Below are 16,467 nucleotides of genomic sequence, written 5' to 3'. Positions count from 1 at the left end.
GGACCATGAAGGATTCCCGACTCTCTTTCCCAAAGCCTGGCTGGTTCTGGATTTCTGGTATCTTTGCAGTGTGGGTAGAGAAACAATTCAAGTCAAAGAGGCTGGATTGGTCCAGAACCGAGACTCATCTCTAAAGACATTTCATCATGAGCATCACACAGGTGATAAGTGCAGGTGAAATGGTCCCCAGGAGACCTGTCTCGTCTGCGACGGTGCTACCAGAGGTTGCTCTTGGCATGGATTTTCTGCTTCTCTGGGGTTTTCAAAACCCAAAGCCTCTGCCCTGCAGAGGTAAGGATAGAGGGTAGAACTGGTCACCAACACCTTCGGGAAGAGAAGTTTATGATGGAGCATGGGTACGTTTTCAGAAACTGAAGGGGGAAGAAGCCTAGACTTTCTAAAGAACTGAGAATAACCTGAAGCCTCTTCTGTTCCTGGGGATAGCTGGCCCAGGGTTCAGTAAGAACGCTGAAAGAGGCAGTAGAAGACGACTGATTTTGCAATTTATCCTGGAGCTGGTGCTATGTTTTCATGATGATCATAGTTTAGGCTTTGGGGGCCAGTACTGATTTAATGTATTTTGCTCTATTTATTGTATTGGAGAAATAATTATTTTATTTTTGCCATTATTTTCTATTTATTTCTATTTACTTTTTTTTTTTTTTTTTTTTGTCTGTGCCCTTGGTTTGTGGGATCTTAGTTCCCCAACCAGGGATTGAACCCAGGCCACGGCAGTGAAAGCCTGGAATCCTAACCACTAGGCAAACAGGGAACTCCCTACTTTTTTTCATTTTAATTTTTAAAAATTTTATTGGATTATAGTTGATTTACAATGTTGAGTTAGTTTCAGGTGTACAGCAAAGTGATTCAGTTATACATATACATATATTCATTCTTTTTCAGATTCTTTTCCCATATACATGATTACAAAATATTGAGCAGAGTTTCCTGTGCTATACAGTAGGGCCTTGTTGGTTACCTATTTTATATATAGTAGTGTGTGTGTGTTAATGCCAAACTCCCAATTTAACCATCCCCGCACGTTTCCCCTTTGGTAACAAGTTTGTTTTTGAAATCTGTGAGTCTGTTTCTGTTTTGTAAACGTGTTCGTTTATATCATTAATTTGTGTTTGTCTGTCTGACTTACTTCACTTAGTATGATAATCTCTAGGTCCATCCATGTTGCTGCAAATGGCATTATTTCATTCTTTTTTACGACTGAGTAATATTCCATTGTATATATGTACCACATCTTCTTTATCTATTCTTCTGTGGATGGACATTTAGGATGGAATGTAGGTTGATGTCCTTGGTTTCTTTGCGGCCAACTAATCTCTGATTACAGTATTTGTTGGAGAGAATTAGGGATTTGTCCATAGTTAAATAACTGGAAAGTGTCAGAGCCAAGAGCCAAACCATGGTCTTCTGTTCTAAACAGTCCCTATGTGCCTACCACGTGCTGAGTGACATTCCCTAAGACTCAGTGCAGTAGGCCAGCTGTGTCACAGGAGGATTCTCAGAATGGGTTTTTTTTTTCAGCTTTACTGAGGTATAAGTGACAAATAAAATTGCAAGATATTTAAAACATACGTTGTGATGACTTGATACATTTATCCAATCATATGTATATTTGTGTGTATGTGTGAACATCAGTCTTGGAATATCTTGAGAGCCAATGATCAATATGCCATTCACACATCTGCCTAAATGCGACTGGAACGTCTTTGTATTTTCATCCTGTGTTCCGGGTCAGCTCCTGGCCAGCAGTGAGGTGGTGACGTTTGTTTTCAGGGCGCCATGTCTGTGGGGAATACCACTCCTACTGTGCAGTGCACAACCTGAGAACCTGTACAGTGCCGCATGGGAGTCCTGCTCCTTATTTTCTCTCTCTCACCCGTTTCCCTGTGACCCTCACCCCTCTCATGGCCTCCTCCCGTTCCTACTCCTTCTATTGCCTTTATTGGACCCTGTTGAGGAGGAAAGGAATCTGACCCAATTCTCCACTTGGAGCTACTAGTGACTTGATAAGATATCCGGCCAGGAGGTTTGCATTTTGAAAGACCGCAGACAAAGGGCCATGATGGAATTACAGGCATTCAGGGCAACCCGAGGGAGAAGGGAAGGGCTCTGAGTTCCAGTGGTCACCTCTGATAATTTTGTACGGCTGACTCTTCCAAGACTATCTTTTCAACTTCAATGCAAGGTCAGTAAGTTAACCTCCCATGTTGTCCCGGATTTCGTCTGAAAACTACCTGTTGGGATTACCACAGGATTCGGCTGTTGTGTCTGTTCCCCCTGCTTCCGTTATACTCCTGGCTTTCAAAACTTCAATCCCGTTAGCATCAACTTAGTGGTTATTCTCACCTGGGCCTTCTATATCCCTAATATCCTATCTGCTTCTCATAATGTTTCTAAACTTCATGATGAGAAAATAACTCTTATTTATTGAGCACTCACGGTGTTCTGTGAAATCACCTAAGCTTCTTTCTTTCCACCATTCGATGAGAGAGGCAAGACCTCATTTTACAGACGAGGAAACAGCCTCAGGTGGGCTAAGTGACTTGCTCAAGGTTAAACGGCTGGTAAGTGGCTGTGCGAGAATTTGACCTTAGACTGTAAAACTAAGTATGTGCTGAGTCGCACTGCTCCGTCCTGGCAGGTCTAACTGCCCCACGTGTTCGCCTCGTGTAGACCAGCATCTTCTCCAAGGTTTTAGATTTCTTCCTTAGGGTTCCTGGAATCCTCTCGCCCTTTTGTGCTATAAAAGTATGATGGTTAAGAGCTCTGATGTCTGAGCCAGGCTGCCTGGTGCAAATTTCATTTCAGCTCCTTCATACTTTTCTTGGTTTCTTGTTTAATTTTTTAAACTTTTTTAAAAGAGTCTGAAAAATACCTTTGTTGTTGCTATGGATTCTTTTCTCGGTTGTTTATGCCTCTACTCCAGCTGTGTACGTGATAGTTTGTTCTGCTTTTCTTCATTTACGTTTATCTAGTTCGCCAATGCATTTCAAGGTCCAAAAGGGTAACAAAAACTGGAGAAGGAGGGCTCCAGGCTTTCCTGTAACAGACGCTGCAAAATCGGCCTCGAAAAGCCGGTGGTCTCCCACCGCTCCACGCTGCATCTCAATGAAAACTGCAGTTGGGTGGAACAGAGCTTTGAATTTCTGAGGTTTGTCTTCCTTTGACATTGCTGTTCCCAGTTTCCCTCCCCTCCAGTCGAGCAGATGACTTCTCTTTCTTTCCTTTTCTTTGTTTTTCACATTATAATGTGTTTTTATGATCTCAAAGGGCGAGTGATATAGGTCCCACTGCAAAAAGTCTAGGCAATCAACAAGAAATCCTTATACAATCATGTGAGTTTTACTCTGCATTATATACCTTATTACACTTCAGAAAACACCAAGAGGTCACCGGAGTTGTTTTGTCACCCTCACAAAGTGAGTGAGCGGATTCTCCACAGATGAAGTGGTCTGGGCTTTCTTTTCTAGCCCTTCTCTTTCTGTCTGCCCTGGGCTACTGATGGGTGGCTTCCCTGCCTTTGAAGTATCACATCTCAGAGCTCTCTGGCACGTGCCAGAAGCTGGTGGAGAGCACCTATTCTCATGCTGATGACTGAGGCTCCCCGATGCCCTTGACGTGTGTGAATTACACTGGTGCTGTCAGCTGGAACCACGCTTCCCGATGGATGGGGAGAAGGGGCAGAGAGGAGAGTGGAAATGGACGGAGCAGATGGTCTACGGGTGGGAGGGCTAAAGCTTTTTAATCCCCGACCTTCTGAAACACTCAATTACCTGAAGATGTCCTTGTATTTTACTTAAGAACAAAGATAGCCATCACGTGTTTGAAAATGTGACTAACTTGAAGGGTTATAATGCACACCATAACTTGACTTCACGTCTCTCATTTTTGGAACACTTTGTTATTTGGGTAAATGAGGATTATACATCATTTAAAATGGCCATCATTGATTTGGTTCACTTCTTTCCTCCTTCTGAAGGGCTTGTGTTGATAGTCTGCCCCTTTGCGGACATAAGAAAGTGCTTTAAAAAGTGCTTTAACTTGTCTACATCTTGGGGACTGGTTTAACAAATTGTATCTATAAGCAAGAATAATCTATAGCCAATAAAAGTCAGGATTCAGGAGAATATTTAATGACAAGGGAACATGTTCATGATATATTGTTAAGCCTTAACAGCTGGTTAAAAATGGCATGCCTAGTATGATTCCAAGTTCGTAAAAAATAGATATGCACAGAAAAAAAGACTGAACTATAATAAAGATTCTAAGATCCTTGGAGGATGGAATTACAAACGATCTCTAAAAGTCATTTTTGTTGAACTTTTGGGAAATTTTTACTTTTCGTACATGGGAGGCTTTTACAGTGAGAGAAAGTAACTTCCTAGTAAAATTATTTTGACTATGCTTTCTTGCCTTTCTGGGTATCTGAGATTCAATTCTCTTGATACTAAACACAGAACGGACCTACAGAGAAAATTCAGTGAGATCACCAGATTGCTACCTTTTTTCTGATGCAACCCCGGAAATGGGTCATTCCCTGCCTTGTTTCTCCCACCAGGTTCCAGTGTTTCAGCAAAGTCCCTGATTGACATCAAGGGCAAACATCCAGGTTGGAGGTCTGACTGTCTGGGTTCAGCAGGGCTGGCAAGATCCAGCTACAGGGGTGCGTGCATCTGTCCAGGACCCATCCTTGTGGGGCTGGTGGGACCTGTGGTTCCCAGAGAGAAGCTCGGGAGGGTGTGAGAGGGCTGAGCGGAGAAGCCTTGTAAGAACTTGGAGGAGGAGCCGGGCTCCGGCCAAACAGAGCGGGACTCTCAGAAGGGTTCAAGTCCCAGACGGATGTTACTGGGCAGAGTGATTGAGCAGAACACCCAGTTGGCAATTAAGAGAAGCCAGGCCTAAAGGGAGGACCCAACAAGAATGGAGAGACTCAGGTGGCTCCCCAGGTGCGCTCAAGGAAAGGAATTAAAATGCACATTCCCCGAGTGTCCACTAGGTGGCAGACCCTTTCCTTTACTGGTTCTAAGAGCTTGTCCGTATTCTCAGGCACTTCCTGATGCTCAAGTCTTAAGAATGGCTCAGAGGGCTGGTTAAAATACAGATTCCTGGGCCCCTGTCCAGAGCTTCCAGTTCAGTAGTCTGGGGCCCGAGATTCTGCATTTCTAAGAGGTTCAGGTGCTGCTAGTGCCACTGGTTGGAGAGCTGGGAGTTTCATCTCAGACTCCGGGAAGGGAGGAGGTGGGCGGGAGTAGGGTGTGGTCCTCACCGTTGGGCAATTAGCTCACATGGTGACAAAAACTCTAAGGTGCGCAGCGTGGCTGGGGGAGGGGAACAGGGTCACTTGCTTCAGGCTGGAAATAGCCTCTGGCACTAGAGCAGATTTGAATTGTGGGATATGCAGCAGAATGTCAGGGCTCCAGGGCTCTCATTTCATTTAAATGTGTTACCAATTAATTTCCTTACAATGGTTGTAGCACCTAGGAGCACACGTACATGCAGATTAAAATAAAAGCAGTATTCAGATCAAAATGAAAAAGGCATTCAGTACCTACCAAAAATAAGCCTAGAGAAAAACATTAAGAATACTACAAAGGGACTTCCTTGGGGGCGCAGTGGTTAAGAATCCGGTTGCCAGTGCAGGGGACACGGGTTCGAGCCCTGGTCCGGAAAGATCCCACATGCCGCGGAGCAACTAGGCCCGTGTGCCACAACTACTGAGCCTGCGCTCTAGAGCCCGCGTGCCACAACTACTGAAGCCCGTGCGCCTAGAGCCCGTGCTCCGCAACAAGAGAAGCCCCCGCTCGCCGCAGCTAGAGAAAGCCTGCGCGCAGCAACAAAGACCCAACACAGCCAAAAATAGATTTAAAAAAAAAAAAGAAAAGAAAAAGAATACTGCAAAGCATAAATCAGTAAATCTCAAATAATTTACAAAATATCCAGTCCACGATGGCCCAACCCTTGGTTCTGCTGCACAAGATTTTTATACAGAGCTCTGGCCCTGCGTGACCCACCAAGCGAGTCTGACAATATCCAACCAGACTCTACCCTGTTCAGTGAGATGGATCCACTGATCATGCCTTTGAAGGCCAGTGGCGATGCTATTTGGCTATGACTGTTTCTAAAGCTTTTTCTCGGTTTCTGTACTTGCATCAATAGAACCAGGTAGGAAGTAATAGTTTGCAGAAGGGTACCCAACCACAAACCATTTTGCTGTACAGTAGAAGCTAACACAACATTGTAAAGCAACTATACTCCAACAAAAATTAATTAAAAAAAAAAATACCACACTCAGAGGCGCATTGGTCTAGACTGGCTAGATCACTGATTTGGGAGATGGGCTTTTGCAGAACTTCAAGCAGCCCATTTGTTCTTATGGCTCCTTCACTGCACACTCTTTCTGTATCTTTAAGGGTCACTTGGTTCTCATCAATTCCATCTGGAGTCCTTGAAATGGGGGTACCTGGATGGACTTTTGGCCCTGCTGCTATTTCTTCAAGGATATGAAGGACAATCTCCTGCACATAGTAGGTGCTTAATAAACAGAGATGGGACGCAGGCATGGAATGGTAGCCCAGGAAAGAGATACCAAGCACGCTTGCAGGCTAGACAGAGAGAGCCAGGAAATCAATGCCCAGCCTGGATGGCTGTCAAAATAGAGCTCTTCTCACAGATCCTGTGAGGAAGTGGCTGGCGAGCTGAGTAGATGGAGAGGACCCAACTGGGAGAAGAAAAGCAACCACTCCAGTTGTTTCCCCGGCCTCACCACCACCTCATCAAGTACAGGTGTCCATTGGGAACGAGTGAAATGCAGTTTACAGTTTTGGCCACGACAGTAGGCTTCCTCAGCATCTTCACGCTGAACCAAGGCATTGCTTCATGTCCATGCCAGTGTGAACCCTGGCTGTTGCTCTGGAAACGACGGGAGCGTTCACCTTAGTTGCGTTCCTTTTAAAACTAGAATCTGGAGGAAGGACTTTCATTTACTAATTTAATTATATTTTCCTAGTACACAATTCTCAGTCTTGCAGCAAAAGAGAGCTGAATGGATGCGAAATGGATGATCAAGTCTAACCCCCCCCTGCGACGTCACGCCGCACCCCACACCCACCTGTACTGGTGTCCTTCTTCATCCCTCACCAGGCACTCAGCGCAGCCCAAGGAGTTTATGTGATTTAATGATGCAGAGCTGATCATAATGATCCCAGCAAGAATGAATCCGCTACTTAGAGAGCGCTATGGGAGGTACTGTGCTAAAGCGCTTAAATGCATTATCTTCTTCAGTTCTATCAACAGTCACATAGGTTTGCTCAAGGACAGAAAGTGGAAAGGCTGAGATTCTAGCCCAAATATGGCAGACTCAAAAATCTGTGATCTTAATCACTGTATTTACAACACTGAGGGTCTTGGATCCAAATAGAAACTCTTTCCTTTTGCTTTCAAGGTTTACCAACAAACTGGAAACTGGACAGCGTCACAAACTCTGCATATTCAAGGCCAAGATTTCTCACAAATGATGGGGATGGACCCATGAATGAATGAATGAGTGAATGAATATGGGTACCAATTAGGAATAAGTCACATTTAGTTTGTGAGGTCCTTAGATCATGAGGACACTGCAGTTTCCTGTAAACCAAGGCATTTCACTATGAACCAAGGACTGATGTGGTCTTGACACCAGCTCCTAAAATCTGAAGATACAACCTGGTTACAAATTCTAAGACTAACTCTCAATTGCATTTCAAACAAGTGTGCACATACACACAGAGACATCTGTTTTATATCCTGACTTTTCTGGAAAAACTTATTTTGCTCTTTTTCTAAATATCCCTTTCAATTTCTCAAATCTCCTAAATAATAAAGATGAGAGACAGTTCAAACACAAATCTTCCCCAAGAGAACATGTATGGTTTTGACTGCATTCAAATCAGAGCTCATACCTCTATTTTATTATTTGTTTAGATAATCCTATTTTCATCTGAAACAATCCGCACACCCAACTTCACAGGTCAACTAGTGGTTCCAAGGAGCTTCTGAAGTGTTTTCAGAAAAGTTAAAGGACCAGCAGTTTTTTGAGAGGGGTGAATATAATCATGTTTTATGTTCAAGTTAGAACACTTTGCAAAAGTCCTTCATGGCTCATATATAGGAGTCTTTACAAACTTTCATTAATATATCTTGGTATGTGATTGGCAGATTTTCAAATACACCATTTAAAACTTTATCATGCTAACACAACACTGTAAATCAACTACACTTCCATAAAAAAATAACTTGATCATGAGTCAAAGTCCTTAAAGAAAATGGAAAAAGACCTTATTTTTAAAAATGCTAAATTGAAAAAGAGTGGGAGGTCACATGAACTTGGACATTTAAAGACACAAATTGATTTAAGAAGCAAAGATTTTGGGAAGCCCTAAGACCATAAAGCGATCAACACAAAGACATCTGTCAGGGTGGAGGCGACCTGAGGTAAAGACCAGTTAAATCTAATGCAATCAGAAACTTAGGCCAGTTTAACATTTTTTTATGAGGTGACAACCCCCTAACACCATAATCTCGCCTTTCAGGATGGTGACACAGGACTTAACGAGTAAAGGAAAACAACTTCAAACCTCTCTTTTGAACATGAATTGTCTATTTAGGTTAAAGGTAGACTTTGAGATCCCATTAGCTACTGGCACAATTGGGAAAAGTCATGTACACACACACACACACACACACACACACACACATGCTTCAAAGCAAGTAGTTATGTAACAATATCAATGTCTGTTTCTACTTAGCTTGGAAAACAGAAGTGAAGCCAAAACTAACAACCCTCCTGCTAATTAGAGAAAGAAAAATCCCCAAGTGCCCCAACATGAAACTGAAATTAACTGCTTTCCTTTGGAACCCACTTATTTTATGCTTCCCAGAAGATATAAGGATAAAGAAACTTCGGAAGAGAGCAGCTGGGGAAAACACATGGACACCATACGGGGACTCAGTGGAAACAGCACACACTTAACAGAAAATTCTTTTCCTTGTGGCAACTCGGGTCTAATAAAAATCTGGTTACCTTTACATTTCTTCTCTTCCGTTTGGAAGGTCTGGGCGTTAGGGGCGCTCTGATCATTCACATCGTCGTGGTCCAGATGGAATATGGAGCTGGTCCAGGTGGCCTGGATGAGGTGCCGGGGCGACTGCTCATTTTTCAGTGCGCTGCGCCTCTCTGGGGGGCTCTTCCTGTGCAGGCAGGCTTCAGACATTCCCACAAGCTTCCACTCCTGCTCGCCGTGTGGACAAGTCTTCGGCTTGTCCCAGGCTGGAAGGCCATTTTCTGGAGGGTTGAAAAACACGAGATGACGAGCTTTGGCATTGTCAGGATGGGGTTGAGATGGAGAGGTTTGGAAGGCAAGTGCTTTCTCGGTTCTTTGGGGCTGACAGCGTTCGCACACCCCTCCCCTGGACAGTCAGTGGTCATAAGATGCAGAGGGTGTCAGCCTCGGGCATGGAGCCACCGACGCTGGATTGCCTGTCGGAGTAATCAACACATTCCCCCGATTTTACTGCCTACAAAGATGTCATCTCCTCCGTGGGAAGGCTGCCCTTTCGCCAGCCCTGCTCCCAACAGCAATGGCCCTGGGAGCAAGTGGACACCAATTTATGTTACTGCTTAGATGACCATTTGAGGTCTCGAGGGTCAGGGCTGGCCGTGGACACTTTTCAGATCCTCAGGACATAAAACGTCCAGGATTTGGCCTTGTTTGACTTGGGTGTTATCACAGGCTGACCTGAGAGGCACCCTGTTGCTTAAGAGGGACGTGCCACGTGGCTACGTGAAAGTGACAATCCTGTTCTCCCTGTCACCTTCCACTCCCGACAGCCTGACACAAAGGGCTGGCTCTTCCAAGAGAAACTGTGTCGATGGTTTCAATGTCGTCCCAAACAGGCGAGAAGATCAGCTGAGCCGAGCAGATCGTGCTTTATTTGTGGGGTAAATTAAGAGCCCTAATGATAGAATGAAAAGCCACACGTCTCTTGCGCTGAGATACAGGCAGTTAATGGTTTATGTATACGATGCTGTTTTCTCTATTCAATTTACAGGGACTTGAAGGTCTGCCCTCTAGAGAATGGGAAACAATAGGACAATATAATGAAAACGTTCTCACACTAACCTTCCCTGGTGGCAAATTTTACCTCCTTGAATATTTTACTGAATACGGCTATAAAGTAGAGAGTAAAAAGGAGTATGCTAATATATATAATTTGTAGATGCAGTCACATTCAAAAACATAATCCATCTGGTCACCCATATTTCCAGAAATTCGTAGGCTACTGTCTGTCAAAATGAGAAAAAAATATAGAGTTCTACTTTTAAAGTGATTATAGACAGTGATGGAAAGACTAATTGATAAGTGAATTTCTTTTATGCTGAAAGGGCCAAAGGACCGTGAATACCCACATCAGAGAGACAAGTCCATCCTGGTCTGTGCATAGTACTGGGAATTTAAAGCTGCTGTTCAGACACTTAAAATGAATTTTAATTACTTAATGCAAGGGTTAAACACGCTTTCGCTTTTCACGAGCCCCCTCTGTAAAGCTACTAGATGCCTTCAGAGATGTTGGTTAGGGGTGGTTTCTCTAAAGGTGTCATAGGTTCTCAGCCCCTTTTGGAAGTTGCATTTACCTTTCCTGGTCTTGGGGTTACTGTGTGGAAATCCCAATACCCATCCACTTTACTTCTAGTACAGGAGAAGACTGTGAACAACTACAGCAAGATAGCAATAATCGACACGTGATTTCTCTGTCACAGTCAATGGAAATACTGCAGCATGAAATACCCTAACTTGGCTAGTAACAAATGATCCCCTTTCAACAAAATCGTACAACACTTTTGGATGTAATATTTGCTCTTATTCAGAGAAGAGCCCTGAAAATTCACTCTAGGCAAAGGGCTGTGCTAGGCATCGTGGGGCTGGGGTGAACTAGACCTGGGTTCCTTCTCCTCAGTTTCTAGGGCGTTATTCAATGCATGGTAAATCCAAAAGGTCTGGACTCCACTGTGCCAGCTCCTGTTGCAATTACAGGCACTTAGTCTCACTTTCCATGAAAAGAAAAAAATAGCTTAGGATCTTGGGAGATTGTATGGCATTTCAGATGAAACGTTATCTGTGTGGAATCCTTTCAAGGACCTAGTATCCATGAGGGTTTGAGGTTTTCATGAGCTAGGACTTCCCTGGCAGTCCAGGGGTTAAGACTACGTGCTTCCACTGCAGGGGGCAAGGGTTCGATCCCAGGTGCGGGAACTAAGATTCCACATGCCACGCCGTGTGGCCAAAAAAAAAAAGGTTTTCACGAGCTAAATATAAAGCCACTGAATGCAAGGGTTAACTTTGCAAAAAGAGTTTCATTTCGTTTCTACAGAATTGAAAAGCCTTCTCACCCATGCATGTTTCTATGATGTCTACTCAATTGTCACGGACTCTAATTCCTCGGGAAATTGCACCGTGTAATGCTCCATTTTATTTTTATTTTTTAAAATTTATTTTTGGCTGCGTTGGGTCTTTGTTGCTGCGTGCGGGCTTTCTCTAGTTGTGGCGGCGAGCGGGGGCTGCTCTTCGTTGTGGTGCGCGGGCTTCTCATTGCGGTGGCTTCTCTTGTTGCGGAGCACGGGCTCTAGGAACGCGGGCTTCAGTAGTTGTGGCACGCGGGCTCAGTAGTTGTGGCTCAGGGGCTCTAGAGCACAGGCTCAGTAGTTGGGGCGCACGGGCTTAGTTGCTCCGCGGCATGTGGGATCTTCCCAGACCAGGGCTCGAACCCATGTCCCCTGCATTGGCAGGCAGATTCTCAACCACTGCACCACCAGGGAAGTCCCTAATGCCCCATTTCAAGTAATGTTAAAGTTATCACAGTTTTTTGTAGCGCCTCCAACATTTGATTTCTCCGCAGAAATTCTTAAAATGTGGTATTAATTCCCCTACCTGCACAGAAATTAAGAAATATAGCCAAACTGGGTAGTCACAGCTCCCTAGTGAAGGGAGCTAGTCAACATGCGCGGATGAGACATGCTGTAAGGGACCCCACCCAAGGGGACATTCCTCCCTAAAGCACAGCCCATTAAAGTTTGCTCAGCACGTCCCCTGGGCCAGCAAGAGCGGGAATTTCTTCTAAGCAAGTGAGGTTATTTTTGCGGTGAGGCAGGGGATAGGCTTGCCTTCCATTTTCCTAAGAAAAGAGTCCGAGGTGGCTTGGGAAAAGGGCTCCATTCGTGGGAGGCGTTTACGAGCTCGTAATTACTGTCTGTAATTACATTCATGATAAGGATATTCTGTTGCTTAATTGGCAGGTTTATTGTTGGGGCAGTGCTGGCACATCTGGGACTAAGAAGTCCTGGTTGGCTCACGGGAAAACTCGAGGGATTTACTTAAGGAGGATTCTTGATTATCTTCCCAAGAAGAGAAGGGCATATATAATTCCTATTCCATTCCCAAGGAGGGATGAGACATGATTCCAGGCTCCTTCAATTCTGCCTGCCAAGGATGCTGTGAACTCTGTTATTTATTTATTTATTAATGGATTGGTTGAGATTTCAATGATCCAATTTTATAAACAAAAATTTAGGTTATTTGATATGAAAGCAGAGACAAAAAATTTTAACATTGCTTTAATCAAGTAACATAGCTGTTTGAAACAGGAAATTTTAAGACAGTTGAATAGAGCAAAGTGAAAGATTATGAGGATAGCTGCTCTGAATAAATTCCTTACTATATGCATTTGAATTCCACTGTAAGTTTGGCTCTAGACTGAACACTGGCCTAAGCCAAAATTTTCTCTTTAGTGTTTTGAAGCCCTGAATGTTTTCCTTCAGATTTAAAAAAAGAAAAAGAGAAAGAGAAAAAAAAAAAAAAGGAAGAAAGAAAAAGGGACAAAACCCTCTATAACAGAACCTCCTTAGCTTGATAATGGATAGGCTGAATGCAACTTCATACCCCCTAAAGAATTTCAGAAAATGGCAAAAAATTTAGAACCTAGGTGAGATGTGAATTTGCAAAACCTCTTCTCTTTGGTGTGACAAAGCTCATTCCCTCCTGGTAGGTATATGGCTCTCCTTCAATCTCATCAAAATCTATCAGAAAAGGCAGCTGGAGACCAATTTGTACCTCGCCAGTAAGATTGCTAGGGTTTAGTTTCTTATAATATCAAGCTAACAAGGTTTTATTATACCAAATGTTTGTATAGTTTCAATGTGAAAAAAACTTACATACATTTTGAACTGTGTTATTTCCATGTTTGCTTGGCAATGATGGTTTTCAGGGATTTCCTGCTATTTCTGTATCCTTTCGTTCCCCCAAACCTCAAACCAATGAGATATTTCTTTTTAGAGGGATTAAAATCTCAAAAGACTACATCAGTGAATCTCAAATTTTGGTAAATATCAGTCACGTGAGGCGCTATTAAAGAAGGCAGGAGACCAGGCTTATTGAAATAGGATGGGGTCTGGGCATTTGTATATTTACCAAGTTCTCCAGATGGTTCTGATACCCAATAGAGTTTGAGATCCATAGGGTTAAGAAAATCTAAGGTAAGAAAACAAATTACTGGCAGATATCAGATAAGGGTACAGTTCCCTTCTCAGACTGGAAGGTTTTACACGCCCTGGACTAAATTCGCATTATAATTTAAACATTCATCAATTGTTTTGGGATCTACTGCTTGAAGCATTAAAAGTCAGATGTTAACTGGAGTTATCTTGTAGATTGCAGGTATGGATGTGAGTAAATACTCACTCAAAAAGCCTGTCGTTCTGAGGATTATCTGGGACACAAATGTGCACAGTAGTAGAAATACTTTTTTCTTTAAAAGGGAGATTCTGGAAATGACCATATCTTATTATTCACATGAAGAATGAATTCTTCAGTGGATCCCAGCTAACAGCTGGCTTTTAATATTTCATAGTCCAGACATCAAGACAATTAATTTGTCAGTTATGATGCAAACTAATAAATAAGTAGAATCAAAGAAAAGAACTAGATAGGGGCATGTAAACTGCTACTAAAATAGCTAGACACACATTGACCTGTGTGTCTCGAGGGCGTCTAGATTTGAATGATTGCATCTGTGTTAGATGACCATAATTCTAGTGGCTCGAATGGCCCAGCGTTGACCTAAAGGGTTCTTTTGCAAAAAGAAACAAACATAAATCCTATGAACAGAACTGCCTACGTCCTATCTCTGGAAATTTCGTTAAAGATAATAGAAAATAAACCTGTCCGTCAAAAAAGGAGAATTGTATGAACATACGCAATGATTTCAGGACATGAAAGCAAGCTTACACCTTAGAAAAGTGCTCAGGCAAAGGAAATGGAATTATGACAAAGCGCTCAGAAAGGGTCTGCTGAGTAGGCTGGGGTTTCATGGCACCAATTACGAGCGTGGAGTTTGCATTAAAAGGCCATCAGTATGAGGCACTGAGACCCCCAAACCATATTCTGTGTTCAGCGGATGTATATATAATACGCTTTGCCAACCCAGCGAGTGTGTAGAATTATCATCATAGAGCATCAGGCAACTAAGTATGATGTCTCTGATTTCCGTTTAAATTTTTGACTCCAACACGTAAGTTCAGCCTTGTGGAATTCTCAGACACATCATCTGACTTTTATCTGTGGAGTCACATATAACAGGAGACTCATATTTGGATGAGCATTTACCATGGGGCAGGTATAGAGCTGGACACTTTGATTCATCTCCATGAACATCCCGGAAGTACACAGTGTTCTACTGCTTGATTGATAGGGAAACTAAAATTCAAAGAAGCACTTCATCTGCTCTTTCATATCTTTTGTACTGTTAACTGATATGTTTGCCTTAGTTTGCTAAGTCGCCAGTGACCTATTAATAGCTATCATTTGATGAATACTTTGAAAGTTCTTTATAAACTATGTTTATTGTCCAATTTTCCCAATTATTGATATTCACAACCGGTCTCCAAGCTTTCACTCTCAGCCACCTCCAAGCTATGGTCCACGCAGCAGCCAGAGTGAGCTTTTAGAAATATACATCAGAGTAGATTGCTCTGCTGTTTAGAATCTTCTGGTGACTTCCCATCAAGATTGGAAGGAAGTCCTCAGCTCTTACTGCAGCCCGCGGGGCTCTGTGGGATTTCTCAGCCTGTCCTGCTGAGCCCCCGCGCCCGTGGCTCTGCCCCCCGTTCTCTGTCCTCTGGACATGTGGGCTTCAAACCTGGGAAGCTCATTCCCACCACAGGGTCTTTGCAGAAGCTCTTCCCTATGCCTGGACTGCCCCTTTCCCAACCCTTATACAACCACCTCCTGTTATACCAAGAAAACCACCAGGATCCAACTGCCTCCCCCTTTTACAAGAAGGTTAGATCTCCCCTTATGCAGAACATGTCAGGGTTGCATTTCTCCAGGAAGGCAACTGAAAATGAAAAACTGAATGTGTTGCACCCGTGTACACCTTGCTGGAGGGAGGCAGGGAGGGGGCTGAAAGATCGGCGTCCCAACCCTTCTGTAGAGTGGCTGATGGGTCTAATCTTGGAAGATCACTTCCTGTCCCTAAGTCTCAGTTTTTCCATTTGCAAAAGGGCAATATAATATCGCTCTTGGGATTTTTCTAAGGCTCAAATGAAATGATGTATGTGGATGTATTCAGTAATTAAGTGCTCTTCAGGTGTACACAGTGCTGTAACCACCTAATCTATATTGTGTACATGACCCTATGTATCTCTTTCTATCCAAAGGGAAAAATACTATTACTAAAACAATGTGTTACTTTTCCTAAGAAAATATTCTGTGTTCAGTGGATACAGGTACCTTACCTGTACTCTCAACACCATGACCATCATCAACACCGCTACCATCACCACCTGGTCCTCAGCAGAACGTGTGTGTAGGTGAGGTTGTTTTTGATGACCTCCCACTTCCTTTCAACCCCCTTTTTGTCGTCTCTCTCCCTCCTCCCAAGTCCTTGCTATTCTCATGCAGTCCTCTGGATGCTCAGTCACCGCTGTGGGAGAATCCCCTACTCACAGATCTCTTAGTGACCTTGGGCAAGTCACTTCCCTTCTCTGTACTTTAGTTTCCTCACCTGCAACATGGGAACATTCTATTGCTGTGATGATTAAATAACTTCGTACATAAAAAGGTCTCGGAACAGTGCATGGCACATTGTAAACAGTAAATGTTGGCTCTTCACTCATACACTCAAATGATCTCTTTCCTTTGCCCCATCCTCCAAACTCAAGGCTTTTCTAAACGTGATTCTCAAAGAACATCTCCAGAAGAAAGAAGTTTGACAAATGACTTCAGACCACTAGCTTAATGGCTTGGAACCTGGGATGAGTCACCCCTCTCAGCAGAAGTTGTGATTTAAAGAGGATGCTTGAAGAGTGTAGGGCCCTAGCCCAGGAATGAATGCCTGAAGCTGGATTTCTGATGACCGTGC

General features: G+C 43.4%; 1 protein-coding gene across 14 annotated transcripts in view; it reads right to left on the bottom strand.

The window, feature by feature from the left end:
* THRB (thyroid hormone receptor beta) overlaps positions 1-16,467 on the bottom strand; it is a 386,050-nt gene that overhangs the window by 63,195 nt on the left and 306,388 nt on the right. For 11 of the 14 annotated variants that reach the window (XM_082460761.1, XM_082460768.1, XM_082460767.1 and 8 more), the window contains 2 exons: positions 13,518-13,577; positions 9,077-9,337 (listed from right to left, as the gene is read on the bottom strand). The exons of 1 other annotated variant lie outside the window; for it this stretch is intronic. In XM_082460761.1, the coding sequence (XP_082316887.1) occupies positions 9,077-9,337; positions 13,518-13,577 (321 nt within the window). The remainder of the gene's footprint in view (positions 1-9,076; positions 9,338-13,517; positions 13,578-16,467) is intronic. 2 more of the 14 variants (XM_082460757.1, XM_082460758.1) reach the window with 1 other exon arrangement.

This window comes from Balaenoptera physalus (genome assembly GCF_965194825.1).
Source record: "Balaenoptera physalus genome assembly, chromosome: 4".
NCBI classification, from domain to species: domain Eukaryota; kingdom Metazoa; phylum Chordata; class Mammalia; order Artiodactyla; family Balaenopteridae; genus Balaenoptera; species Balaenoptera physalus.
This window is presented reverse-complemented; position numbering and strand designations above follow the sequence as displayed.